The following is a 27,281-nucleotide window of genomic DNA, read 5'->3' as shown; positions in this document are numbered from 1 at the left end:
ATGTCCTCTCGAGGCTTGAGTGCACTTTGATTAAGTGCGGCTCACTTTGTTCTTTGGTATAGCAGTAATTATCATTAATTTCACACAAGGCCATATCTAAACAACACGATAATTTATGAAGGCCTAATAAAAGCGCCTTTAAATGTGTATAAATGTGTTTCTATGCAAAGAGTGGGCTTTCTCCGCAGTACGGTGGCTCATTAAGTATTTATTAGATACCCATTATATTTATTTATTACTTAGATTGATGCAACCTTTTACTGTGATTATCTTTTGTGGCCCTAAACTTTATCTGTAGCACTTTGATGGTGTAATTTGCTTCTCTGAGTACTTTTTCTCACCTTTCTCACCTCTCATCCCATTAATGCCCATAAAGACTTCTCGTTCTGTATTTTTTTTTTTGTATTTCCTCGTTCGTAGAGTGAAGCTGCCTTTTATATAGACTGTTAATGTTTATCGTGTAACTAACTAGAATAATTGAGAAGAAGAATAGCTACTTATACTGTACTTTCAGTTATGTATCTGTACAGCCCTGAGTCAGCGGTGAAACTCAATATTTATTGAAAAAATATATAAATGTCATCCAATAATTACTTATTTCGCTTACCTATTTTATTGTTCACCGTTAGATTTAGGAGAAGTATGATATGAAAAAAATTAAATAAATAATATTCCTGCTGGTTTCCATCTTTACTGTTTCTCTGTGATGCCAAAAGTGATATCACTTCTGCCCTTTTTTGTTTTTTGTTTTTTTTAAACCTAGCTCAGTGTTAATTTTCCATCCCTACTTCTACAGCATAGTGTCCCTCCCACAGCACACATCGGCTACACAAAAAGCATAAGGTGGCCTACATCAGGTGACTTATGGACCACCCAATTTGATTTTTGTAAACGGAATCGGATAAAAATTGGTGCCTCCAAGTGCATGCCTAATTGACGATGCGACCAATATCAGGCCAAAATAGGTCACATTAATCGGTTGGACATGCTGCAAGATGCTCGATCGGTTGCGTGGCGGTAGTGGTAAGCGATATCGAGATAAGTAACGAAACCCCTGTCGCTTTTCTCGCTAAGTGTATGTATGTAATGTATATGTGCTGTAATGTGCATTTATACATTACCTGTCCTGTGTCGCGCTGTCAGTCCGTCTTCCGCCTCTCTTCTATTAGCCGCATACACGCTGCCGGCGCATAGCACGCTGACGCGTGACGCTACACACATGCCTCGCCGGCAGCTTGTATGCGCTAATTGAAGAAATACGGAAGATGAGCAGACAGCGCGACACATAATCTATTCAAGGAAAGGTAAACTTTTCCCATGGGAGAGGGGGTGTCAGCTACTAATTGGGATTAAGTTCAATCCTTGGTCACACTTCCTCATAAAACCAAACTCCTAAGACCAGAGCACCGGGTCCCACAAGGACAAGGCTGGGACCCAAATCTGCTGCTCTTCTCCAGACCTGCCCCTTTCTGTGGCTCACTCCAGTTTTATAGACAAAACTCTCAGACTCTGTTCTAAAGACAAACACGAGAATTCTTGCTCTTCCGTAGTTTTTGCTTTTCCGGTGAATTCATTAGTAATCACTTTATACGGGCACTTCTATTTATGCATGCATATTAAACAGGATGCTATACATATCTGTGCAGGCAGCAGAATACGTGCCTGTGATCTTTCCTCAGCTCCCTGGAGGCTGCGCAGCCCTCAGGGGAAATTACATGAATTATAATGTGTTTCTCCCTCTGGAGAGCAAACAGCATAAATTATATTATGGAAATGTTAAAGTCCTGCCAAAGCATTAGAGCATTAAAGAGACCGGCCTGGTCCACTCCGGAATATCGTTTACCCGGGTGCGCTGCAGCTAACGAATTGCTTGTCAGATGTTCCGCCTGCACCTAAAATAGGCACCCAAACCCCATTATAACTGTATAAGGAAGATAATCCTCGCTCAGAGCAATAAAACTAAATTAAAGTTAAAATTAAGTAAAACTAACTCTTTTTGGTTATTCCTAACTTCTCTAAAGGTGCCCATACACCACTTTGCACCTAATCGATCTTCCAATTCGATAATTTTATTAAATCGGAAGAGAATCCATGCTGCAACATGGCTGCCTATTTGATTTTTAGATTTATTTCTGGCCAAAATCAGTCAAAAGGGGTAGATAGGACATGCTGAAAAATCTCGGTCACAAGTGTTTGCAGTACTGAAGTACCTGATGGACACCTGGCCGGTGTTCCCTGAGTTTCAAAAATAGTTTTAACGCTGCACGATACCGTGCATGAGATACAACAGCACGTCCCCACCGGTACAGATCTCTTTAGACCGCTGAGTTTGTGAAATCTGTACATTGGTCAGCAGACATTTTCATTGGCTCCTGACCTCCTGATCACTGTGAGCCAATCACAGGGACCAGGAAATGCAAACTTTTTTTTTTTTTAAAGGCTCTGGTCCTTAAGGGGCCAGTGCCATGCAGTCCGTACTGAGCTAAATTATTAAAGAATTTTGAAACAAATGGGACCAAAGACAAAGAAATTTTAAATTTCAAAGGTTTAAAAACACATTTTTAAATACATTTTCTCAAAAACGACTTTTTTTTGTATTATTTTTAACACTTCCTAGACCTTGAAAAATTTGACACCGATAATAAGAGCAGTGCTGATCGTAATGGAAAAAGCTACGCTTACGGATCATTACGCGTAATTTTACGCTATTACGCATTACGAAATTACGCTTACGGCATAGACATTCAATTTCGGTACATGTCTGTAATTACGCATTGCCCTTACGCAATTACGCGTAAGAATACCGTAATTTAAGTTGTTACGTTATAGGCTTACGCGTAAATTCCTACTAGCAATTAATGCGTAAGGTCATGCTGCCAAGCGGAAAAGTTGACGCATGGATCAATGTTAGGTAGCCGCCGACTTTAAGGGTTAATAGCAAAGCCCCCTTAAGTGCTAAGAGCCTCAAATTTGGAGAATATATTAAGGAGATCAGAAGGAATAAGAGGGAAATTTTTTTTTTCAAAAAGACCTTATAGTTTTTGAGAAAATCGATGTTAAAGTTTCAAAGGAAAAATAGATACATTTAAAAACCCGCCGACTTTAACGGTTAATAGCAAAGCCTGCTTAAAATTTAGAAACACCAAATTTACAGAGTATATTAAGGGGATCAGTGGGAATAAGAGGAAAAAATTTTTTTTCAAAAAGACCTTATAGTTTTTGAGAAAATCGATTTTTAAGTTTCAAGGGCAAAAATGTCTTTTAAATGCGGAAAATGTCAGTTTTTTTTGCACAGGTAACAATAGTGTTTTATTTTCATAGATTCCCCCAAGTGGGAAGAGTTTTACTTACTTCGTTCTGAGTGTGGGAAATATTAAAAAAAAAACGACGTGGGGTCCCCCCTCCCAGACCTCTTTAACCCCTTGTCCCCCATGCAGACTGGGATAGCCAGAATGCGGAGCACCGGCCGCGTGGGGCTCCGCACCCTGACTATACCAGCCCGCATGGTCCATGGATTGGGGGGTCTCGGAAGGGGAGGGGCAGCCAAGCTTTCCCCTCCCCCTCCGAGCCCTTGTCCAATCCAAGGACAAGGGGCTCTTCTCCACCTCCGATGGGCGGTGGAGGTGGAGGCCGCGATTTCCTGGGGGGGGGTTCATGGTGGCATCTGGGAGTCCCCTTTAAAAAGGGGTCCCCCAGATGCCCACCCCCCCTCCCAGGAGAAATGAGTATAGAGGTACTTGTACCCCTTACCCATTTCCTTTAAGAGTTAAAAGTAAATAAACACACAGACACTTTGAAAAAGTATTTTAATTGAACAAAAAACATAACCACGAAAAAAGTCCTTTAATATTCTTAATTAACCATTAATACTTACCTGTCCCTTTAAAAGCCAGTTCCCACGCAATATCCTCGGAAATATACTAATCAGTTACAATGTAACAAAGCTATTACAATGTAACAACTTTGTTACTTTGTATTGTAACACCACCGCACCCGACGTCACTCGCCGCCACCGCCGCGTCTGCGCTGACCCGACAGAGCTCTGAGCTATATAGCTCAGAGCTCCCTAAGCATCTTTGTATTTGGGCTCCAAGGAGCCCCATTGGTCCTTAGCAGACCAATGGGGTTCCTTTAAATCAGAAGGAACCCCATTGGTCTGCTAAGGACCAATGGGGCTCCTTGGAGCCCAAATACAAAGATGCTAAGAGAGCTCTGAGCTATATAGCTCAGAGCTCTGTCGGGTCCGTGCGGGACGCTAAGTCCCCGCCGCCTCCCGCTGTCCTCCCCGCCTCTTCCACATGTCACCCACATGTCACCCACATGTGGGTGACATGTGGGTGACAGATGTGGGCGGGGCTGACAGCGGGAGGCGGCGGGGACTTAGCGTCCCGCACTGACCCGACAGAGCTCTGAGCTATATAGCTCAGAGCTCTCTTAGCATCTTTGTATTTGGGCTCCAAGGAGCCCCATTGGTCCTTAGCAGAGCAATGGGGTTCCTTCTGATTTAAAGGAACCCCATTGGTCTGCTAAGGACCAATGGGGCTCCTTGGAGCCCAAATACAAAGATGCTTAGGGAGCTCTGAGCTATATAGCTCAGAGCTCTGTCGGGTCAGCGCAGACGCGGCGGTGGCGGCGAGTGACGTCGGGTGCGGTGGTGTTACAAAGTAACAAAGTTGTTACATTGTAATAGCTTTGTTACATTGTAACTGATTAGTATATTTCCGAGGATATTGCGTGGGAACTGGCTTTTAAAGGGACAGGTAAGTATTAATGGTTAATTAAGAATATTAAAGGACTTTTTTCGTGGTTATGTTTTTTGTTCAATTAAAATACTTTTTCAAAGTGTCTGTGTGTTTATTTACTTTTAACTCTTAAAGGAAATGGGTAAGGGGTACAAGTACCTCTATACTCATTTCTCCTGGGAGGGGGGGTGGGCATCTGGGGGACCCCTTTTTAAAGGGGACTCCCAGATGCCACCATGAACCTCCCCCCCAGGAAATCGCGGCCTCCACCTCCACCGCCCATCGGAGGTGGAGAAGAGCCCCTTGTCCTTGGATTGGACAAGGGCTCGGAGGGGGAGGGGAAAGCTTGGCTGCCCCTCCCCTTCCGAGACCCCCCAATCCATGGACCATGCGGGCTGGTATAGTCAGGGTGCGGAGCCCCACGCGGCCGGTGCTCCGCATTCTGGCTATCCCAGTCTGCATGGGGGACAAGGGGTTAAAGAGGTCTGGGAGGGGGGACCCCACGTCGTTTTTTTTTTAATATTTCCCACACTCAGAACGAAGTAAGTAAAACTCTTCCCACTTGGGGGAATCTATGAAAATAAAACACTATTGTTACCTGTGCAAAAAAAACTGACATTTTCCGCATTTAAAAGACATTTTTGCCCTTGAAACTTAAAAATCGATTTTCTCAAAAACTATAAGGTCTTTTTGAAAAAAAAAATTTTCCTCTTATTCCCACTGATCCCCTTAATATACCCTGTAAATTTGGTGTTTCTAAATTTTAAGCAGGCTTTGCTATTAACCGTTAAAGTCGGCGGGTTTTTAAATGTATCTATTTTTCCTTTGAAACTTTAACATCGATTTTCTCAAAAACTATAAGGTCTTTTTGAAAAAAAAATTTTTCCTCTTATTCCTTCTGATCTCCTTAATATATTCTCCAAATTTGAGGCTCTTAGCACTTAAGGGGGCTTTGCTATTAACCCTTAAAGTCGGCGGCTTTTTTATATTATACGGGAGCGTAATATTACGCGATTACGGCAGACTGTGTAATTTCAATGGGAGTTTACTGTCTTACGCGTAATTTGTTAGGCGTAAAACGTAACCCACGGTCTACGCGTAATTAATTACGCGTAATACCGTAACCTTACACGTAACGCTTACGGTGCATTTGTAGTGAATTACGATGCGTAATTACGCTAATGCGTAATTTCGGCCCAGCACTGAATAAGAGTACGTTGCAATTAACTCATAAAGTCGGCACTACAGATATAAACAGTAATCTGAACAAGCCAGAAATAATTGATTACCAACTTTAGTATTTCAATTTGTATATGCCAAATTATGCACCCAAACTCGAAATTCTGAAGAATTTGTAGCTCATCCCTAACCAGGACCCCAGTCATGAAAGAGTTAAAAGGGTTGACGACACAAAGCAGTTCTGGATGCCCACTTTGGATTATAAGCTCATCCTTTATATGTGATTTTACCAAGTCAATATTTTAATAAGCAGGATGCTCATTACACTGCAATGCGTAATTAGAATGCACATTTTGGTTTAGGGGCGCAGCCCAGAGAGACCGCAGGCGAAACAGAGGCTAGTTATTATGAGAAGTATGTCCCGGTATATTTTGTGAAATATTGGAGGAGCCCCATCTTGGCGTTTTTCTGTCATTTTCTGCAGTAAAAAATTAAAAATTAAAATTTCCTGCTCAGGAAAGTGTGACTGGAAATGCTGAAATTGTGCTGTGCTCAGCAAAAAGCTCTGCTAATTTATGAGCCAGACGGTCGGAGCTTCTTTTCGGCGAGGAGCGTGAATAGCGCTGTTTTTTTTGCTGTTTACCCATTTTTGTTGGAAAAATGACTAAATGTCAACAATAACAATGAATTGAACTTCAGTTGTGGCATGTCGAAAAAACTTCTAGCAAAATGCCGATTGCAGCAAGTCTGATGTGACAAGCAGGGGAACAAGTTCAAACAAGCAGTGCTTGCATATTATAAGTGCCACTTTATTTATGCTTAAAGTGCACCTGTTACTTTTCACACATGGTGTAGTGATGAAGTCACTGTTGATATCAGGTAATACGATTGAATTTTGACACTTCGGGCCCCTCCTGCACCCTGGATTCCTTACTGCCTAAACTTTGATAGGACCCCCAAATCTTTACACCCCTATGATGAACCCTGTGGCATAGAGCTCTATGAGCTGGGGGTTATATAATAAGTGTGACCATTATAATTACTTTTCACAACGGAGAGAATTTGTTTGGGTGAGGTTAGGGTAAGGTGTTAGAAGAGAGTTTATGTTGCAGGGAGGTTATGGTAAGGTGTCAGGAGAGAGCTTATGTTGCAGGGAGGTTATGGTAAGGTGTCAGGAGAGAGCTTATGTTGGAGGGGAGGGGGGGGGGGGGGTAGGGTAAGGTATCAGGAGAGAGCTTATGTTGTAGGAAGATTAGGGTAAGATGTCAGGAGAGAGCTTATGTTGATGGTAGGTTAGGGTAAGGCGTCAGGAGAGAGCTTATGTTGATGGTAGGTTAGGGTAAGGTGTCAGGAGAGAGCTTATGTTTGGGGGAGATAAGGGTAAGGTATCAGGAGAGCTTATGTTGGAGGGAGGTTAGGATAAGGTGTCAGGAGAGAGCTGATATTTAGAGGAGGTTAGGGTAAGGTATCAGGAGAGAGCGTATGTTCAGGGGAGGTTAGAGTAAGGTGTCAGGAGAGAGCTTATGTTGGGGGAGGTTACTGTAAGGTGTCAGGAGTAGAGCTTATGTTGAGGGGGGTTAGGGTAAGGTATCCGCAGAGAGCTTATGTTGGGGGAAGGTTAGGGTAAGGTGTTAGGAGAGAGCATGGGCCTGATTCACAAAGCGGTGCAAACTTTTTCGCGGACTTTTGCGCGTGCAATTTGCCGCGATTCACGGCAAATTGTGCGCGCAAAAGTCCGCGATCGTGCGAAAGAGAGAGCTTATGTTGTGGGGAGGTTAGGGTAAGGTGTCAGGAGAGAGCTTATGTTTGGGAGAGATAAGGGTAAGGTATCAGGAGAGCTTATGTTGGAGGGAGGTTAGGATAAGGTGTCAGGAGAGAGTTGATATTTAGAGGAGGTTAGGGAAAGGTATCAGGAGAGAGCGTATGTTCAGGGGAGGTTAGAGTAAGGTGTCAGGAGTAGAGCTTATGTTGGGGGGACATTAGGGTAAGGTATCAGGAGAGAGCTTATGTTGCAGGGAGGTTAGGGTAAGGTGTAAGGAAATAGCTTATGTTGGGAGGAGGTTAGAGTAAAGTATGAGAGAGCTTATGTTGGAGGTTAGGGTTAGACTTCACAAAGTAGTATATGTTAGGGGAGAGGTAGGCAACTTGGCATCAGGAACAATAGTAGGATCAAATGGCCAATCAATAGTGGAGAATGGCCAGAAACTCAGACGTGCCAATAGAGCATCGGTAAAGGTTATTTTTTTGTTACTCTGCTTATTGGCCGTTCCTGGTGCCCAAACTGAGCATTGCTAAAACTGTACGTAGCATTTCATTGTGAACAACACTGCAAACACATACGCACATTTGAACAAGATTGCCGTTTTCTAGCATTCATGACTTTGTAAGGTTAGCCTACTTCTTTAGCATATTATTGATATTATTACTGTTATTAATATTATTAACAATAATTTTAGTTTGAGCTATATTGTTATTTTGTGGCAATTTTCCCATGAAAAGCAGCATGTAGCACAGGACCGCAGTCTAATTGCACTCTGCAGTGACACCCCCTTCCCACTCCTTGCACAAATACGAATTATTTTTATTACAATATAAAACCTATACAATAGCTTGTATCAATCAGCAAGATTTACAGCTCATAAACATGGCAGCCAATTAGGCCTGGCGGAGCTCCCATGTCACCCATCAGGCAACAAGGTAATATATGCCTGCAAACGTCCCGACCCGCGCCAGCTTGGCCGTAAATTGCAGGAATTTTACCGCCACAAAGAGTTCAATGGTCCGATTTTGCATTGGATCAGCTTAGCGGCATTTCTTAAGGTATAGATTTTTTCGCCCACGAAAATAATTGCAGAATTATTAGAACCCGCCATTTTTTTTCTCAAGCCTTTTAACGACGGCCTAAATGAGATGATAATTGGCATCAAATTTTCTGCCTGAAAAGCGAGGCTGGGGTTAAGCCCGCCACAATGGATTCCAGGCGCTCATGTCGTTTTCGCTCTCAGCCGGATTCCATCTTCGCTCTTCTCTGCCTCAAAGCAACCAGGCCTGTCACAGGGAGAATTCAAATAAGAGGGCTGCGGAATTCTCATTTGTGCCGCTGCCGTCGCCGAGTTTCCTCTTCAATAGCAGGATCTGAGGAAACACAATCCCCAGGTATTCGCCCACAAGCTGTAGGTAATGTAGAAATGTCTGAGGGATTCTTAGAAACTACAGATGTATTGTACTTTGTCTTCAAATGCCAACATAAGCACACATTTCTGTTCACTTATTTTTTGTAGCTTTTCTTCTCCTTTCCCTCCAGTAGGTTAAAAAAAATGTTATCATTATTCTTATGCTGTATTGGTTCTCAAGGCCATTTTATCCTTGCCAATGTCGTGTTTTCTTCTTTTGAAACCCTTGAGAGGACACAGAAAATGATAAAGATGTCCTTAAAGAGGAACTGTAACCAAGGATTGAACTTCATCCCAAAATCCATAGCTGATACCCCCCTTTTCCCATGGTAAATCTTTAGCTTTTCTTAAATAGATCATCAGTGGGTCTTATGGCTGATACTGTTGTGAAACCCATCCCCTGGTGATGTCAGGACCCAGATCCAGACAGTTTCCTGTCTGTGAGTTTTATTGCATTGTGGGAAATTTTTCAAACTGCCAAGCAACCCGTATTTCCTTCAATGCATATGTATATCTATATATACATTTTAAAAAAAACATTTTAGCCTATCGCATTGTTAGTGGGTGTGGTTATACATAACGGCAGTAGTTTTTTTTTTCATGTTTGCCAGTACTAAAAATGATGAAATGCAGGCTGATTGTGGATCAAACGATATGAACAAATTACATGGTGAATATAAATCATTTCTTGATCTCTTCTTATTTTTAACCTCTCACTTTGTAAAATATTGCATTATTTTTTTCACCTATTCGCTAAAGTTCCACTTTAAGACATTTTATCAGCATCAAAAAGAAAAAAGACTGTTGAATCAGGCACTGCAGTTAATCCTGTTTTAATAGTGTTTTCAGTGTGAAAGAAATCACCACTTGTTTAAAAATTCTTGCATTCAAAAAGGCAGGTACAAAAAGTCATGTGCAAACATCTTGTGCATTCAAACAACTGCATGAAGAGAATGTCCTACCATATCAGAGGGTGGCAGTGGTGGGTGCAGGCCAAATACGGTAGCCTAACGGCCATTTCGCACACGTGGATTAGCCTTGGAAGAAGCACCGCCGTGCGAAACGGCCTTTAGGCTACCGTTTTTGCCCTGCAACCACCACAGCCACCCTCTGATATGGTAGGACATTCTCTTCATGCAGTTGTTTGAATGCACAAGATGTTTGCACATGACTTTTTGTACCTGCCTTTTTGAATGCAAGAATTTTTAAACAAGTGGTGATTTCTTTCACACTGAAAACACTATTAAAACAGGATTAACTGCAGTGCCTGATTCAACAGTCTTTTTATATTTTTGAAGCTGATCCTTAAAGCTTAATTTCGCTAATTTATCATGAGCATGCAGTGTCTGCAATATTGTCAAGGTGGCGTTTGAAAATCTGTTAATCCTCACCCCCAGTGATACGGCTGTGAACTCCGGAGTGCCAGCAGCCATTCACTTCCAGATGAAGACATTTTATATAAGAAGGGCGTGGTATAGATCAAATAAAGGCAATAACAGGCAGTTTTAAAGGATTATAAAACATAGAGGATGGGAACATGGTGGTCATGAAGGGATGGACATGGTCAGAAACAATGCTCATGTAGCCCGTGGCATTTAAACAATGCCCAATTGGCACTAAGAGGCCTAAAGTGTGCCAAGAAAAAATCCCGCACACCATTACACCACCACCACCACCACTACCAGCAGCCTGCACAGTGGTAACAAGGCATGATGGATCCATGTTCTCATTCTGTTTAGGCCAAATTCTGACTCTATCGAGGCTCATCAGACCAGGCAACACTTTTCCAGTCTTCAACTGTCCAATGCTTTGCTGCATACCTCGGTAGTAACGAGTGGTTATTTCAATCAATGTTACTCTTCTATCAGCTTGAATCAATCGGCTCATTCTCCTCTGACCTCTAGCATCAACAAGTCATTTTCGCCCACAGGACTGCTACATTCTGGATGTTTTCCTATTTCACACCATTCTTTGTAAACCCTAGAAATGGTTGTGCATGAAAATCCCAGTAACTGAGCAGATTGTGAAATACTCAGACCGGGCCGTCTTGCACCAACAACCATGCCACGCTCAAAATTGCTTAAATCACCTTTCTTTCCCATTCTGACATTCAGTTTGGAGTTCAGCAGATTGTCTTGAACAGGACCACACCCCTCAATGCATTGAAGCAACTGCCATGTGATTGGTTGATTAGATAACTGCATTAATGAGAAATTGAACAGGTGCTCCTAATAATCCTTTAGGTGAGTGTATATCACACTTATACCACTTGCAAATTAGATTCTAGTTAGTAATGCAGCACTGAGTCCACCTAAATTGCCACCCCTTCCCCCCCGAATAGATCCCCCCTGGCTACTTATCGCCTTTGTTTAGCTCAACATCACTTTATTTTGTATACTGGGTAGCACGGTGGCGTAGTGGTTAGCTCTCTCGCCTTGCAGCGCTGGGTCCCTGGTTCGAATCCCAGCCAGGGCACTATCTGCAAAAAGTTTGTATGTTCTCTCCGTGTCTGCGTGGGTTTCCTCCAGGCACTCCGGTTTCCTCCCACATTCCAAAAACATACGGATAAGTTAATTGGCTCCCCCTAAAAAAATTGGCTCTAGACTACAGTACTTACACTACATAATAAAGACATACGGAAATGGTAGGGATTAGATTGTGAACTCCTTTGACGGACAGTTAGTGACAAGATATATATATACACTGTACAGCGCTGCGTAATATGTCGGCGCTATATAAATACTAAATAATAATAAAAAAATAATAATAAAAATACTGTGTGCACTGTACCAGTTACCATAATCTATAATGTCTCTTTATTCCTCTGAGTATTACTTACATAATTTCTACCCATCCATAGACTGGCTCTGACCATTGCTCTGTGTTGTCTTTACTATTCTTGTGATGCTCCTCCCACTTCCTGTGCACAAAGAGCAACAGGAAGTGCTATGCATAGACCATTGTCCAGACCTGAGTGTAGATCACAGATATGCAACTACAGCCTTCACACAGAAAAAGAAATTACAGGTTGCAAGGAGTAAAGGGTAGAGGTGGAATGGAGATGTTCCCAGAGCACAGTGGTATAATGATCTGGAGTTTATTGTATACAGCATTGAAACAGCGAAGATGAAACACATATCTCTTCTATGGACCAAACACTGCATTAAAATTGTTATTATAAATCAGGAAGCTATTAGGGACTGATGTAAAATAACAGCGAAAAAAAACTTATGAGATAATGAAATGTATGTATAGTACAGCTAAGGAATATAACATTAGTAGCAAAGAAAAAGTCTTGTTGTTTTCCAGTACAGGAAGAGTTTAAAAAAAAAACTTGATTTGTTATCTATGCAAAAGAGCTTCTCTGAGCTATTGGACCCACTGGGTCGAAGGTCGAATGCAGTTCTGTTTTCTGAAACGCTTAAACAGACAAGAAACAGTGAGAGACAGCTTGAGATAAGTTCAAATCAAAGTGTCATTATTTCTACTTTGTTCTATAGCTTAAAATAAAGAGTGTGGTTTCTAAACTGCAAATATGACAAAATGATGTAAACTATATTACTGAGAATAAAATTACTCTTTCTTTGTTACTAATGTTCCATTCATTATCCATACTATACATACAATTTATTATATCATACGTTGTTGTTGTTTTTCACTTCAGGTTTGCTTCGACCTTGGTAGATATCTGTTGAACGGCTCTTGAACTGATGTGAAAAAAAATCGTATTTTTCATTCACTCTGTTGTAGGGCTTCTTGACTTTAACATCCCTGGTTCCATTTCGACATGTTTTGCTGTATCTGTTGTGAAACAACGTTTCTTTCCACCTCCACATGCTGCATTGTTTTTCATTAAATACAGATCACCACAATCGTTTTCCGAGCATCCCTCTGTTTTCTGTCACGCGTATAAACGTTCAAGGTAACATTGGAGGGTTTCTAAACACGTCGGCGTCCTATTTGTATAGAGTATAGTGTACTCACCCTGAAGACTCTTCTTAGTAGTCACATTGTGTTGTTGGGTTCCCTGTTTGACATTAAAGTGAAGGTAAATCATAAATAACACCTACGCACAAGTATACAAATCAGATGAAACGAGGCACTTAAATGTATAAAATAAGGATATAAAAGGGAAGCCAAGTGAAAAACTTGCATCTCTAATGAGGTTACTTTAGGTAATCATCCATAAATACTTATTGAGTTATTAAGGCCAACGCGTTTTGTAGATTAGTACGCTATCTCTCCCCCATGTAAGAGTTCAAAGGTTACATTGGCGGATTTGTTTATTATTTTGATATTTGTATATAGTAACGTAAACAGTGAAAATTCTTAGGGGAGACATTGTTTTTCTGGAAAGCCTGTCTGGCCAGCACGCAACAGTAAATCATAGATAACGCCTACGCACAAAATGTATAAAGTAAGTAAACACAGAAAAAGAAGACACAAAGAAAAGACAATGAGGGCCCAGTATGGTGCAGTATGTACTGGCAACAAGATGAATATGATAAAAAATCTAATACAAATATACTCACAAACCAGGGTTAATATCCAGGCAACCACTGTAAAGACAGGTGGGGAGATTAGACTCGACCCCACTCAGGAATAAAAAGTCACTCTCTGTAACTTGTATAATTAAGTGCATATGTATGAATGATAACAAAGTCATTTACTTCATGGTGGTAAAACTGTTATTTCTCTTTGCAGGTATCTCTGTCTGACTTACAATGGAAAAAATCCTTTGCAGTCTTCTGGTGTTTGGAATGGCAGTTATGGTCAACTCATGTCCGAAATATTGTGTCTGTCAAAACTTGTCCGAATCTCTTGGAACTTTGTGTCCTTCAAAAGGTCTACTTTTTGTACCACTAGACATTGACCGAAGGACAGTTGAACTTCGACTCGGGGGCAATTTTATTATAAGTATCCATCGGCAAGACTTTGCCAACATGACTGGTCTTGTTGACTTGACTTTGTCTAGAAACACCATCAGTTATATCCAACCATTTTCCTTTTTGGACCTGGAGAGCCTTCGGTCTTTGCATTTGGATGCTAACAGGTTATCTAACGTTGGAGATGACATTTTCAGGGGGCTAATCAATCTCCAGCACCTGATTATGAACAATAACCAACTGAGCAGTATCTCGGAGGATGCTTTTGAAGATATTTTACAAACACTGGAAGACCTTGACCTTTCCTACAATAATCTCAGAAGTATGCCTTGGGATGCCATAAGAAGGATGATCAATCTGCATCAACTAAGTCTGGACCACAATCTTTTATCTTACATTACAGAGGGCACATTTCAGGACCTGTATAAATTGGCCAGGCTAGATCTTACTTCGAACAGGCTACAAAAACTACCTCCTGATCCCATATTTGGAAGATCTCAACAATCAACGACTTCTGCAACACCTTTTTTTCCTCCCTTATCCCTGAGTTTTGGTGGGAACCCACTCCACTGTAATTGTGAACTACTGTGGCTACGGAGACTCGAGAGAGAAGATGATATGGAGACATGTGCTTCACCCCCTGCTTTAAAGGGAAGGTATTTTTGGTATGTTAGAGAAGAGGAATTTATTTGTGAACCACCACTGATTACACAGCACACTCAGAAGTTGCTTGTCCTTGAGGGACAAACTGCCTCTCTGAAATGTAAAGCCATTGGGGATCCTGCTCCAGTCATCCATTGGGTTGCTCCTGATGGTCGCCTGATTGGTAATTCCTCAAGGACAGCAATCTATGACAATGGCACGCTAGATATTTTAATAACCACATCAAAGGATTATGGAACCTTTACCTGCATAGCAGCCAATGCTGCTGGTGAGTTGACGGCCCCTATTGAGTTGTCCATTGTCCAGTTGCCACATCTCAGCAACGGCACGGGTCGGACGGCTCCACCTAAATCAAGGCTTTCTGACATCACCAGCTCTAGCAAATCCAACAGAGGAGAAGTAAAGACTCAACCAGAGAAGGCTGTTGTAGTGTCGGAAGTGACAACTACCACCGCCTTGGTTAAGTGGTCAGTAAGCAAGTCAGCCCCAAAAGTTAAAATGTACCAACTTCAGTACAATTGCTCAGATGATGAAGTTCTTATCTACAGGTAAAGTATGCATATCTTTGTTACGTGTTTACAAAAACACTGATAACATTTAAGGGGAAAAAAAGTATTTTTCCTCTTCTTTTCATGAGTCTGTTCTGGATATTAAAGTAAGCAATAAGCAAGAACATGTACAAAAAATGTGCTTTACCCTTTCTGTACCAAGACAAGAAGGTAAGAACTTTTATTTTTAGCAAACCCATTTGCTGTGTTTTCTTTATGTGTCTCTGAAATATATTGACCTTAATTTTGGAGTGCCATGTTATTTGTGGACATCGGCAGATTTTCAAGGTCTCACTGGGTTTGGAGATGTCAACTTTGGAAGCATTAGGAAGTCTGAGACCTAAACAATGTCACTTTTATAGCCTAAAGAGTGTCACTGGTGCCATTCCTGTCCAGGTACGCCTTCAAAAGAAAACTGAAATGCCAACTAAGCAAATAATTGCAAAGTTTTCTATTGTTTCTATTGACAAAGCTGTTAAAGTTTTAAACTATTCCCAGTAGCACTTCTGTGTCAGTCCCTGAAGCTGAGAGTTATCCGATTTAGCAGATAAACTTTTTAAAAATATTTAAAAGATGCTTTATAAAATCCATTGTAATGACATTTGGAATATAAAAATGTCACATTCACATTGTATATCTTTTAGGTTACATGGCCCTTCAGCAGGGACATTTTAAAGTGTAACAGGCTGTTTTAATTGTGGGGGGGTTTTTTTGTGTTTTTTTTTTTGTGCCTGAAAGAGTTAATTTCTAGGCATGAAAGTGACCGCTTCTGTCTTGTCAGTACTTTGTCGGGAATATAGTTAACATCACTGATAATAAGCAAATTACAGCTATAAAAGTTTTCCTGGCAGAATACAACTATAGATATAGATATAAAAATACATGAACTATTGACCTTTTTTCTAACTCTGGGACACTTATTAGGCAATAAAACATTCAACCTATTTTGTAAATGTTCAAATTATAATTAATTTTGTGCATCAATGCAAATATGGATCATAATTAGGTGATTACGCAATTCACCATGACTCTCCCCACCCATAACAAGTATGTCCACCATGACTCTTCATTACAAGACATCCACCATGACTCTCCCCACCCATAACAAGGAAGGTCACCCTGACCCCTCATTACAGTGTGTCCAACATGATTCTCCCTACCCATTACAAGTATGTCCACCATGACCCCTCATTACAGGACATCCACCATGGTTCTCCCCACCCATAATAAGTAAGGTCACCCTGACCCCTCATTACAGTGCATCCACCATGACTCTTCCCACCTACAACAAGTATGTCAACCATGACCCCTCATTACAGTGTGTCCAACTTGACTCTCCCCACCCATAACAAGTGTGGTCACCATGACTCTCCCCACCCAGAACAAGTACGGCAATGATGACCCTCTTATTACAGTGTGTCCACCATGACTCTTCCCACCTATAACAAGTATGTCAACCATGACCCCTCATTACAGTGTGTCCAACTTGACTCTCCCCACCCATAACAAGTGTGGTCACCATGACTCTCCCCACCCTGGACAAGTACGGCAATGATGACCCTCTTATTACACTGTGTACTCCATGACTCTCCCCACCCAAAAGTGGGCACGATGACCCCTAATTATAGTGTGTCCGCCATGACTCTCCACACACATAACACATGTGGCCACAACTGCTGCTTTGGAGGGGCTTGGGAGCCTGTATTGGGGGGAAGCAGGGTAACAAAGATTACCCCACCTCCCCCTTTCTCCTCCACACCCCTGTAGCGGTACCTTCAAGGATATAGCTAATGCCTAAATCTTCAGCCACACGCTGGAGAAATCTTGACTGAAACAATCAGTCTTGGGCGAGAATTATTATTATTATTGATTTACAAAGTGTCAACATATTCCATGGTGCTGTACAAATTGGGAAAACAACAAGTGGTACCATATATACTCGCATACAAGCTGAATTTTTGACCCCCAAAAAGTGGGCCAAAAGTTGGGGGGTCGGCTTGTATGCGAGCCATGTATGTAGTGATCCCCCCCCCAGCCGAGCCGCCGACATTCCTCCGTAACTGAGGTCCGTAGAGGCCTCGTCTCTAGGATGCCCTCTAGTGGCGCCTTGCGTGATGCAAGTATCAGAGAGACGAGACCTCTACGGACATTAGTTACGGAGGAATGTCGGCGGCTCGGCGGTAAGCAAATGAAGCCGCTTTACTACGCACACATCTGCAGAGACACTCGGGGAGGGGTGGGGGGAGAGACACAGCCACATCAAAGAGATACAGAGAGCAGACACATCAAAGCTGCCAGACATTCTGGCGGCGCACTGGGGGGATAACGGCCACCTGCTTGATTGTGCAGCACTAAACAATGCGCACATGACTGGGGGGGATCAGCCGGCCATTATTGCCTAGATTTTTATTTTACATTAAGGTGGGTGCTCGGGGAGGGGGTCCAGTTACTACCTGTTGGGGCATGCAGTAGGGGCTGCATGGAGAGGGGGGGGGGGGGTTTGGGGAGGACTATCCTTAAACGGACCTGAACTCAGAATGTCCTCTCTGCTCTGAAAGATACACAGCAGCATAATCATTACAGCAATCATACAGTAATCTTCAAACTAAAAAAAAAATTCTTTGTTATAGCTAATTTAAATCCAATCACATAAAATGCCATTTTATTACAAATACAGTACAAAGAGATCTCTGGCTGAGAGATCAACATTTGTTGGTTTGATGTCTGCATAAATGATAAACAATGAATGAGTGCATTGCTTTCTTTTGTTCTCTGTGTATCAGGACTCCTCTTTGTTCTTCACACAACCCCCCCCCCCCCCCCCGCCTCCCCTTCTCCTCTCTATTGAACAGTACATGCTGCTCAGTTTTAGCTCAGAAGCATGTCTGTACAGCGCTCATATTCCTACATATGGATAGAATGATCAATCAATGATTGTTAAAGGTGACATTAATTAAGCACGTGTACAAAGCTTAAAGCAGTTAACTACAGGTCAAAAAAATCAATCACAACAAAACCCATCTTTTAAATAAAGGGAAAAACACAGAATATCAACATAACTAACAATCCTACAGAAATAATAAGCCATTAGCAATGATAGGGAGCTAAAAGCAATTAACTGCAAACTGAACCAACTCCTAGAAGCACATCACAAAACATTAAAAAAAAAAAGCCTTTTTGCAAACTTGACAATGCGCTGCTTGTTTACAATTGCCGACACACTGCAGATAACAGCTCAATTCAATGACTGTTAAGTCTTATAAATGGGTGCGCTTTGCAGAGTTAATTGCATCTGAAAATAAAGACGCCATAAAAATAGCGAAACCCAAGACAATTTCACCGAGGATTTTATGTCCGCTACCGTCGCTGCAGCATTCTAATGACAGAGCCCAGAGTTCCACATTCTGCCATTAGCCACTCTGAATTCTGCCTGATTCACTCACTTCCTGTGGCTGGCGGCAAAACAGGAAGTGGGTGAATCTTCCCAGAGCTAGCACAGACCTTAATAAAAGCTAAAAAAAACTGCAAAAAAAATGCCAATTTGATGGAAATGTTACGGTATGCTAATTTTATGAAAATTGATTCAGCTTGGATAATGACCAGTCAAACCCTGCAGATACTGCATTTGATTAGTCCAATTTACAATCTACATACATTTGCATGAAATCTCTATCACCTTGTGATTTTATTAGCATCTTGCTGACCATCCATCATCCAATTTTTGACCTTTGCCTGATCTTTAATATTACTGTCAGAGTGACTCGGTCACTTCCTGTCACTGGTGATAATACAGGAAGTGAGAGGAAGCCAAGTCACTACAAACGTGAGTATACTTGACTGATTCCCCTCAGCTTCCAGACAGTGTGATGATTGTGAAGCACTTAAATTATTTGCATTTCCAATGTTTGCTCTCTCTCCCTAGTGTGGTGACACGAGCCTTAGGTGTCCCAGTATAGGTAGCCAGGTACAGGTATACCCAGTATAGGTAGCCAGGTATAGGTGCCCCAGTATAGGTAGCCAGGTATAGGTGCCCCCAGTATAGGTAGCCACAGGGGCGCCTCTAGCCTTTTTGTCACTCCAGGCAAGGAAACCTGTGCCCCCCCCCCCCCCAGCTGATTGGGGCTGCGCCCCTCTCTGCAGTTTGGTGGCCAGACTTAAAGAGACTCCGTAACAAAAATTGCATCCTGTTTTTTATCATCCTACAAGTTCCAAAACCTATTCGATTGTGTTCTGGCTTACTGCAGCACTTTGTACTATCACAGTCTCTGTAATAAATCAACTTATCTCTCTCTTGTCAGACTTGTCAGCCTGTGTCTGGAAGGCTGCCAAGTTCTTCAGTGTTGTGGTTCTGCTATGAACTCCCCCTTCCAGGCCCCTATATACACACTGCCTGTGTGTTATTTAGATTAGAGCAGCTTCTCTCTTCTCTCTTATCTTTTACAAGCTGGATAAATCGTCCTCTGAGCTGGCTGGGCTTTCACATAGTGAGGAATTACAGACAAGGGCAAAGCTGTTTGCAGGAAGAAAAGAGCAGCCTGAAACTTCAGTGCATGAGAGATGCAGGGGGAAAGAAACACACAAATGATCTCTTGAGATTCAAAAGGAAGGCTGTATACAGCCTGCTTGTGTATGGATGTATTTTCTATGTGTGGACATACTGTACATCAACCTACTTCCTGTTTTGGTGGCCATTTTGTTTGTTTATAAACAAACTTTTTAAAACTGTTTTTAACCACTTTTAATGCGGCGGGGAGCGGCGAAATTGTGACAGAGGGTAATAGAAGATGTCCCCTAACGCACTGGTATGTTTACTTTTGTGCGATTTTAACAATACAGATTCTCTTTAAGTAACCATAGTTGGTGCAAAACCTACTCCTAGCCCACTCCCAACACTACTTTTTGCAGCCAAACTACAACCCTCTTGAGGATAGGGCATTAGGGGGCACCAGGCAATCACCCGTGGTCAGTCAAGCCACATCTACACGATACGATTCTTTGTGCGATTCGATTATGATTCTATTTACGATCCAATTAAATCCGACATGTCCAATCGGGATTCGATTCAATTCGATTTGCCATTGCAAAACAATGGCAAATTGAAATTAATCGAATCGAATCCTGATCGGACATGTCAGATTTAATCGGATCGTAAATAGAATCATAATCAAATTGCACAAAGAATCGTATGGTGTAGATGGGGCTTATCCTTAAAGGGAAGGTTCAGGGAAACCTTTAAAAAAATAAAAATCCATATCCACTTACCTGGGGCTTCCTTCAGCCCGTGGCAGGCAGGAGGTGCCCTTGCCGCCGCTCCAGAGGCTTCCGGTCGTCTTCGGTGGCGACCCGACCTGGCCAGGCCGGCTGCTAGGTCGGGCTCTTCTGCGCTCCAAGGACGGTCTCTTCTGCGTCCCACGCGGGCGCGCTGACGTCATCGGACGTCCTCCGGGCTTTACTGCGCAGGCGCAGAACTACTGCGCCTGCGCAGTAAAGCCCGGAGGACGTCCGATGACGTCAGCGCGCCCGCGTGGGACGCAGAAGAGCCCGTCCTTGGAGCGCAGAAGAGCCCGACCTGGCAGCTGGCCTGGCCAGGTCGGGTCGGCCACCGAAGACGACCAGAAGCCTCTGGAGCGGCGGCGAGGGCACCTCCTGCCTGCCACGGGCTGGAGGAAGCCCCAGGTAAGTGGATATGGATTTTTATTTTTTTAAAGGTTTCCCTGAACCTTCCCTTTAAAGGATATAAGAGCTGAAATTTCATCAATAAAAGGATCCTATATCCACACCAGGATTGCTGCTTCCATTTTCCCCTGCCAGACTTCGTTTCCCTGCAGTCATTCCCAGTCTAGACCCGAACTGGGGTTGAAGCAAATATTCTTCAACTACGCATGAATAGTTTATTCTTGGACACCACTTTGGCAGGGCTGCCACTGCCTTCGTGATCTGGTTTAGAGGTCACCAACTACCGGTACTTGTGGACGGGGGCCTAGTCCAAGACTGATTGCATGTAAATGGAGCATGGCTGAGGCAATGGAGGCAGTGATCCTGGTGTGGATAACCCTAAAAATTAAGTATGTATAGACCCCTATTGTATATACATTTTCAGCTTGGCTATCCTTTAAAAGACACTCAAAGCGAAAATAAACTAATGAAATATCTATCTTCCTTCTCCTAAAAATGACTTTTTAAAATATTCCACAGTTTTATTTTATGTTTAAATCTGCTTTTTTTTAAGTTTTAACTGTTGTTTTTGCTCAATGACACATTCTTTGAAGTATACCAGAGCTAACATTTATGAACTATTGACCCTTTTATCTCCTTCCTGCTCTCAGAAGCCATCCTCTGCTAGGAAAGTGTTTTATAGTTGGAATTTCTTATCAGTGAGGGTCACACTGTAGTCACTTCCTGTCTGAGTCAGGACTGAGTCAGCCACTTACATACCTGATATTTAACTCTTTCAGGCAGAGAGAGAAGAAAAGGAACACAGCATAGATATTTGTGTGCTAGGCACTGTACATACACATGTCTGTCTCCTCATGTCACATGTCACCTCGGGTATCCTTTAATCTCAAAAGCACAGAGTCGTCCAGAATGAAGAGTATTCTATTTAACAAACTAATTTTCCATACAATTATAATTAATTGCATTTATAAAGTGCCAACATATTACGCAGTGCTGGGCAATAAATAAATACAATGATTCAAAAGGATGGCAGACATAACAGGGTTATACAACGTAGTAAAGGCTATACAAGGCAAACAGGGTAGAGAATACGTGATCATGCAATTTTGGGCTGGTTAGGTGGGCCCAGTAATAGCAGTCATAGAAAAGGAGCACATGAGTATGTTGAATTACGAGATAAGGAAGAACCCTGCCAAAGGCTTAGAATCTAAGCTACTTGGCTATAGACAGAAAAAAAGCTAAACCTAATGATTTGCCTATACAACAGAACTGCTAGGAGTTTACAAACACTTTCAACTGGCCTCAGTTTGAGATGGTACCGTGTTTCCCCGAAAATAAGACACTGTCTTATATTAATTTTTGCTCCAAAAAGTGTGCTAGGGCTTATTTTCAGGGGATGTCTTATATTGGCACTGCATGATATGTCCCATGCTGGCCACCTCTGCTTGCTGCTCATTGTAATGTCACAGTGCCAATCAGGCACCTGTCATGTCATCCCTGCACACAGATGATAAACCTGCTGTGTGCAAGGATGACATGACAAGTGCCTGATCGGCACTGCATGATGTGTCCCCTTCTGTTCGCCTGTGTCTCTGCTCCCCTGTTTTAAGTGCCCCCCCCCCCCTTCCGACCCGTGTTGCCGCTCTGTCCCGCTTGCTTGTCTGGGTCTCTGCTCCCCGTGCATTGTGTCCCCCCTCCCTTCCGACCCCTGTGGCCGCTCTGTCCTGCCCCCTTGTCGGTGTCCCCCGCTCTCCGTGCACGCTAAATGTAATGGCAGCCAGCGTGTCTTACTGTAGCCATGCTGCCCGGAGATCTCTGGCGTCCTGTCTTCTTCCCTCTAGTAACCGGCGCTTGTGTAGATGACGTCATCTACACAAGCGCCGGTTACTAGAGGGAGAAGTGAGGACGCCAGAGATCTCCGGGCAGCATGGCTACAGTAAGACACGCTGGCTGCCATTACATTTAGCGTGCAAGGAGAGCGGGGGACACCGACAAGGGGGCAGGACAGAGCGGCCACAGGGGTCGGAAGGGAGGGGGGACACAATGCACGGGGAGCAGAGACCCAGACAAGCAAGCGGGACAGAGCGGCAACACGGGTCGGAAGGGGGGGGGGGGGCACTTAAAACAGGGGAGCCAAGAGACAGTCTGGGGGGGTGGGATATGTGTTCTGCGGCTGGGGATGTGTGGCTTTGGGGCTAGGCCTTATATTCGGAGGATGCCTTATATACAGAGAAGGCATGAAATTGCAGCTAGGCCTTATAATCAGAGGATGTTTTACTTTAGGGGAAAGACGGTAGTAGCAGCAGCTGCAGCCAGAAGTAACCCCTCCACCATGGGAAAAACAAATGTAAAACTGTAATCCTCAGTGCTTGCTATCCTGTTGGTCAACTGCTTAAAGTGAACCTGTCTCGTGCCAGTCCTCAATGATCCTCTGTTCTCCCACTGCGGCACAGTTTCGGTTTGTAGAGTCACCGTTCGCTGCTCCTGCCCTGGGTGCACAGGTCCTCGTTCACTCCTGCAGCCAGAAGCATCCTGCACAGTAGTGATTTTCCCGTACTCTGTCCGCACAGAGGACGCTTCCAGTGACTGGAGCGAATGAGGACCTGTGCAGCCAGGGCCCCACAAGCGCAGTGGACGTCGACTTCTAAGTTGGCAAAACCAAAACTGCACCGCTAGGAACGTTGGGGACCTGCGTGGCACAGGATGGCTGCAGGGAGCTGGTAGAAGCCCCAGATAAGTGAAACTTTTTTTTTTTACATTTTCAGGTCTGGTTTAAAGGGAACCAGAGGCAATCTAAAGAAAATATTTTATACATACCTGGGGCTTCCTCCAGCCCCATATGCACAGCTCGCTCCCATGCCGCTATCCTCCTTTGCCTGCAACTACGAGAACCAGCTCCCGTCACTGACGTCATCGGAGCTGGGCTACACAGGAGAAGTGCGCCTTCTACGTATCTCTCCAGCGGCTGCTGCAGAGATATGCAAACAGCGCACTTCCCTTACGCTCAGACTGGCTCCGACTGACGCCAGAGCGGGGAGCCGGTTCTCATAGCTGCGGGCAGCGGAGGACGGCGGTGTGGGATCGATCCGTGCGTATGGGGCTGGAGGAAGCCCCAGGTATGTATACAATCTTTTCTTTAGATTGTCTCTGGTTCTCTTTAAGCGTCCCCCCAGTGCTCAAGAATATCATTGACTGGTGACCGTTACCATGACACCCAAACAAACAGCAGATCTGTATATGTGAAATAAGATGCTATACTTTACTAATATATTACAGGTTGCAAGAATGGATAAAATGCTCACATATTGGGCTCCTATAACAAGGACCCAGCTTCTTTCAAATTGCATCAAGGCATAACACAACTGCAGCACACAGTATATACTGCTAAACAGATGACACTGATGCCCAGTCTCTCTTCCCCTATATATAATGCTTTATCAGATTATAGTGCAGACTGGAACAATCATTGAATAGCCAGTGATTAATGAGGAGTGCCTGGCCATCCCGTACAGCAGACAGTTGTCAGCCTGCTTTTACTCACCGAGTAGAAAGATGTGGTGTGTCCTGGGACTGGAGTTTCCTTTCTCCCTGGGTACATCCTTCAGCTGCAGCCTCCCCCTTCTCTGCACAGAAGCTCTCCTTCTTGATCGTTCTCCCCCTCCCCCACACAGCACATCCCATTACATGAAAGGGTTCAGACCTGCAGTCTGCACTCTGCAGACACAGACAGGGAAGCTGCTCACAACAGGAACGGGGACTGTCACTGTCATCAGACATTTCAAATACAGCGCCAGAGTAGTGTTGTCCGGATCATGAACGATTCGGATCTTTGATCCGAATCTATTTTATGAGTCGATCATCCGAATCATCAAAATGAACGATTCGGATCACAAAAGGGGCGGGGCCAGGAGCAACACGCCCCCTCTCAGCGGGCAGCGGGGTCCTGGAAGCAGGGATCGCTCTGTTGGATGGGAGGCAGCCTTGCAGGGAGACAGGTAGATGAGAGAGAGGGGGCATCGGTGCCACTGCCAGATGTGTGTAGAGCACACATACTGGCAGGGCCGGGCCGAGGCAGAGGCTGGAGAGGCTCCAGCCTCAGGGCGCAGTGTAGGAGGGGGCGCACAATTCATTCAGTTGTCATTCCCAATTGTGTTTGAAGCAGAAAGAAATAGAAAAAGGGGATACATGGCAGTGACTGCAAGTCAGATAACTAGAGATTAAGGTATTGGGGAGGTTGGGGGCGCTGGGGCACCTCATAGTCTAGTAGCAATCAGTGTGTGACGGCTGGGGCGGAGGGATGGAGGGGCGCACTTTGGTGTCTCAGCCTTGGGTGCTGGAGGACCTTGTCCCAGCTCTGCATACTGGCTATAACGTGCTGCCCATTATAGGCTGGCTGTTCCGTGGTGCTGCACAGTGATCACATTGGAAGCTTTTGGCTCAGCACAGCTCAGTAACTTTGCAGACACTGTGATTGAAAGGCAATATGATCCTCCTGCACTGGGCACTAAACAGCTGCACTTATCTTCTGGGAATGCTTTCTTTCACTGTGCGACCTTTTCTTTCAAAGTGTACAGATGAACATATAGGTGAAATATATGTAAAGCATAAATGTGGGTATTACGTGCAAACATTTCTGCTCTCTGCTCGTCCCTCCTCCCTTCTCTGTCCACTCCCTGCCCTCTGTCCATCTTCTCCCCTTCTCTGTGTGTCCACCCCCCTCCCCTTCTCCTGTCCACAGACCTGTCCTGCTGTTCATTTCACCCCGAATGCTTCCTGTAGTAAAATGATCCGAGATTCGGATCAAAGATCCGGATCTCTTCAATGATCCGATTCGAATCATCCGGATCATTGAAAAGATCCGAACTTCCCATCTCTACGCCAGAGTGCTTGAGTTGACTGGCGGGGGCGGAGTTAAAGGAGGGGTGTGGCCACATGAGGTAAACACTTTACCCAGTGGCTAATGGAGAAGCAGGGGCGCAGCTTGATGAGTGGAGGAGAGAAGAGTCAGCGGTGACTCACTGCTCTATTGATCGGAGAGGAGGAGGATGCGGGGACTACTCAATAGAGACACTATACAGAGGGAGGCACACGCACAGGGCCGGATTTGCCATTAGGCACTGTAGGCACGTGCCTAGGGGCGGGTCGTTTGCGAGGGGCGGGTCACTAGCTGCCTTAGACTGTCCCCTTGCACTGCGGGATGAGGCAGAGAGCCAAACAGCCATACAGCGGCTGGAGATGTGCAGCGCTCATGGCGGTACATTCCTCTCCGCTCTGCCCGCCCACCAACCCACCCTCCTGAATTTACTGTCTTGGCCAGCTCTGTTCCTAGTAACATTGCCAGGCCAGCGCCGCTCTGTCGATCAGACCTGCAGCGGCGCCCTCCCAGTGACACGTCACACTCTGCTGCCTGCGCTGTCATCAAAGAGATGACAGACGTGGGCCGTCTGTGGTGTGTTAGTGTTGCTAGGCAACACAGCAGAAAACCGGCGCCGGATAGAATAGAGAAGAACACGCTTCCTGCTGGAGGAGGAACTCTCCTAGCGTGCGAGGATGGGGGTAGCAGACTTGCTCTCTGGATATGCAGGTAGCAAATACTTGCAAATGAACGAAATTTTGGAGAGGGATAGGGGGAGGGGGCGGAAGAAGTTTTAACAGTGTAGCCCCCTGCAGCACCTGTACAACTGTGTGTGTCTTTCCAACCCCCATCAGGTGTGTGTGTCTTCCCCCCCCCCCATCACATGTGTGTGTGTGTCTGCATGTTTAGTGTGAGTATGTGTGTGTCTTCCCCCCCAGCACATGTGTGTGTGTGTGTGTGTGTGTGTGTGTGTGTGTGTGTGTGTGTGTGTGTGTGTCTGCATGCTTAGTGTGAGTATGTGTGTGTCTTCCCCCCCCCCCTCATCACACGCGTGTGTGTGTTTGTGTGCATGCTTAGTGTGAGTCTCACCCCCCCCCCCTCAGTGTGTGTGTGTGTGTGTGTGTGTCTCATCACATGCGTGTGCATCTTCCCCCTCATCACATGCATGTGTGTGTGCGTGTCTCCCCCCCCCCTCATCACATGCATGTGTGTGTGCGTGTCTCCCCCCTCATCACATGCATGTGTGTGTGTGTCTCCCCCCCTCATCACATCCATGTGTGTGTGTGTCTCCCCCCCTCATCACATGCATGTGTGTGTGTGCGTGTCTCCCCCCCTCATCACATGCATGTGTGTGTGCGTGTCTCCCCCCCTCATCACATGCATGTGTGTGTGCGTGTCTCCCCCCCTCATCACATGCATGTGTGTGTGCGTGTCTCCCCCCCTCATCACATGCATGTGTGTGTGTGTGTCTCCCCCCCTCATCACATGCATGTGTGTGTGTGTCTCCCCCCCTCATCACATGCATGTGTGTGTGCGTGTCTCCCCCCCCCCTCATCACA

At 44.4% G+C, this 27,281-nt stretch overlaps 1 protein-coding gene across 9 annotated transcripts in view; it reads left to right on the top strand.

Annotated features, from left to right (window-relative positions):
• The window catches only part of LRFN2 (leucine rich repeat and fibronectin type III domain containing 2), a 685,481-nt gene that overhangs the window by 527,047 nt on the left and 131,153 nt on the right, over nt 1-27,281 (top strand). For all 9 annotated transcript variants that reach the window (XM_068232730.1, XM_068232724.1, XM_068232729.1 and 6 more), the window contains one exon: nt 13,799-15,191. In XM_068232730.1, coding sequence (XP_068088831.1) covers nt 13,819-15,191 — 1,373 coding nt within the window. In that variant the 5' untranslated portion in view covers nt 13,799-13,818. The remainder of the gene's footprint in view (nt 1-13,798; nt 15,192-27,281) is intronic.

Source organism: Hyperolius riggenbachi, chromosome 4, assembly GCF_040937935.1.
Source record: "Hyperolius riggenbachi isolate aHypRig1 chromosome 4, aHypRig1.pri, whole genome shotgun sequence".
NCBI classification, from domain to species: Eukaryota; Metazoa; Chordata; class Amphibia; order Anura; family Hyperoliidae; genus Hyperolius; species Hyperolius riggenbachi.
This window is presented reverse-complemented; position numbering and strand designations above follow the sequence as displayed.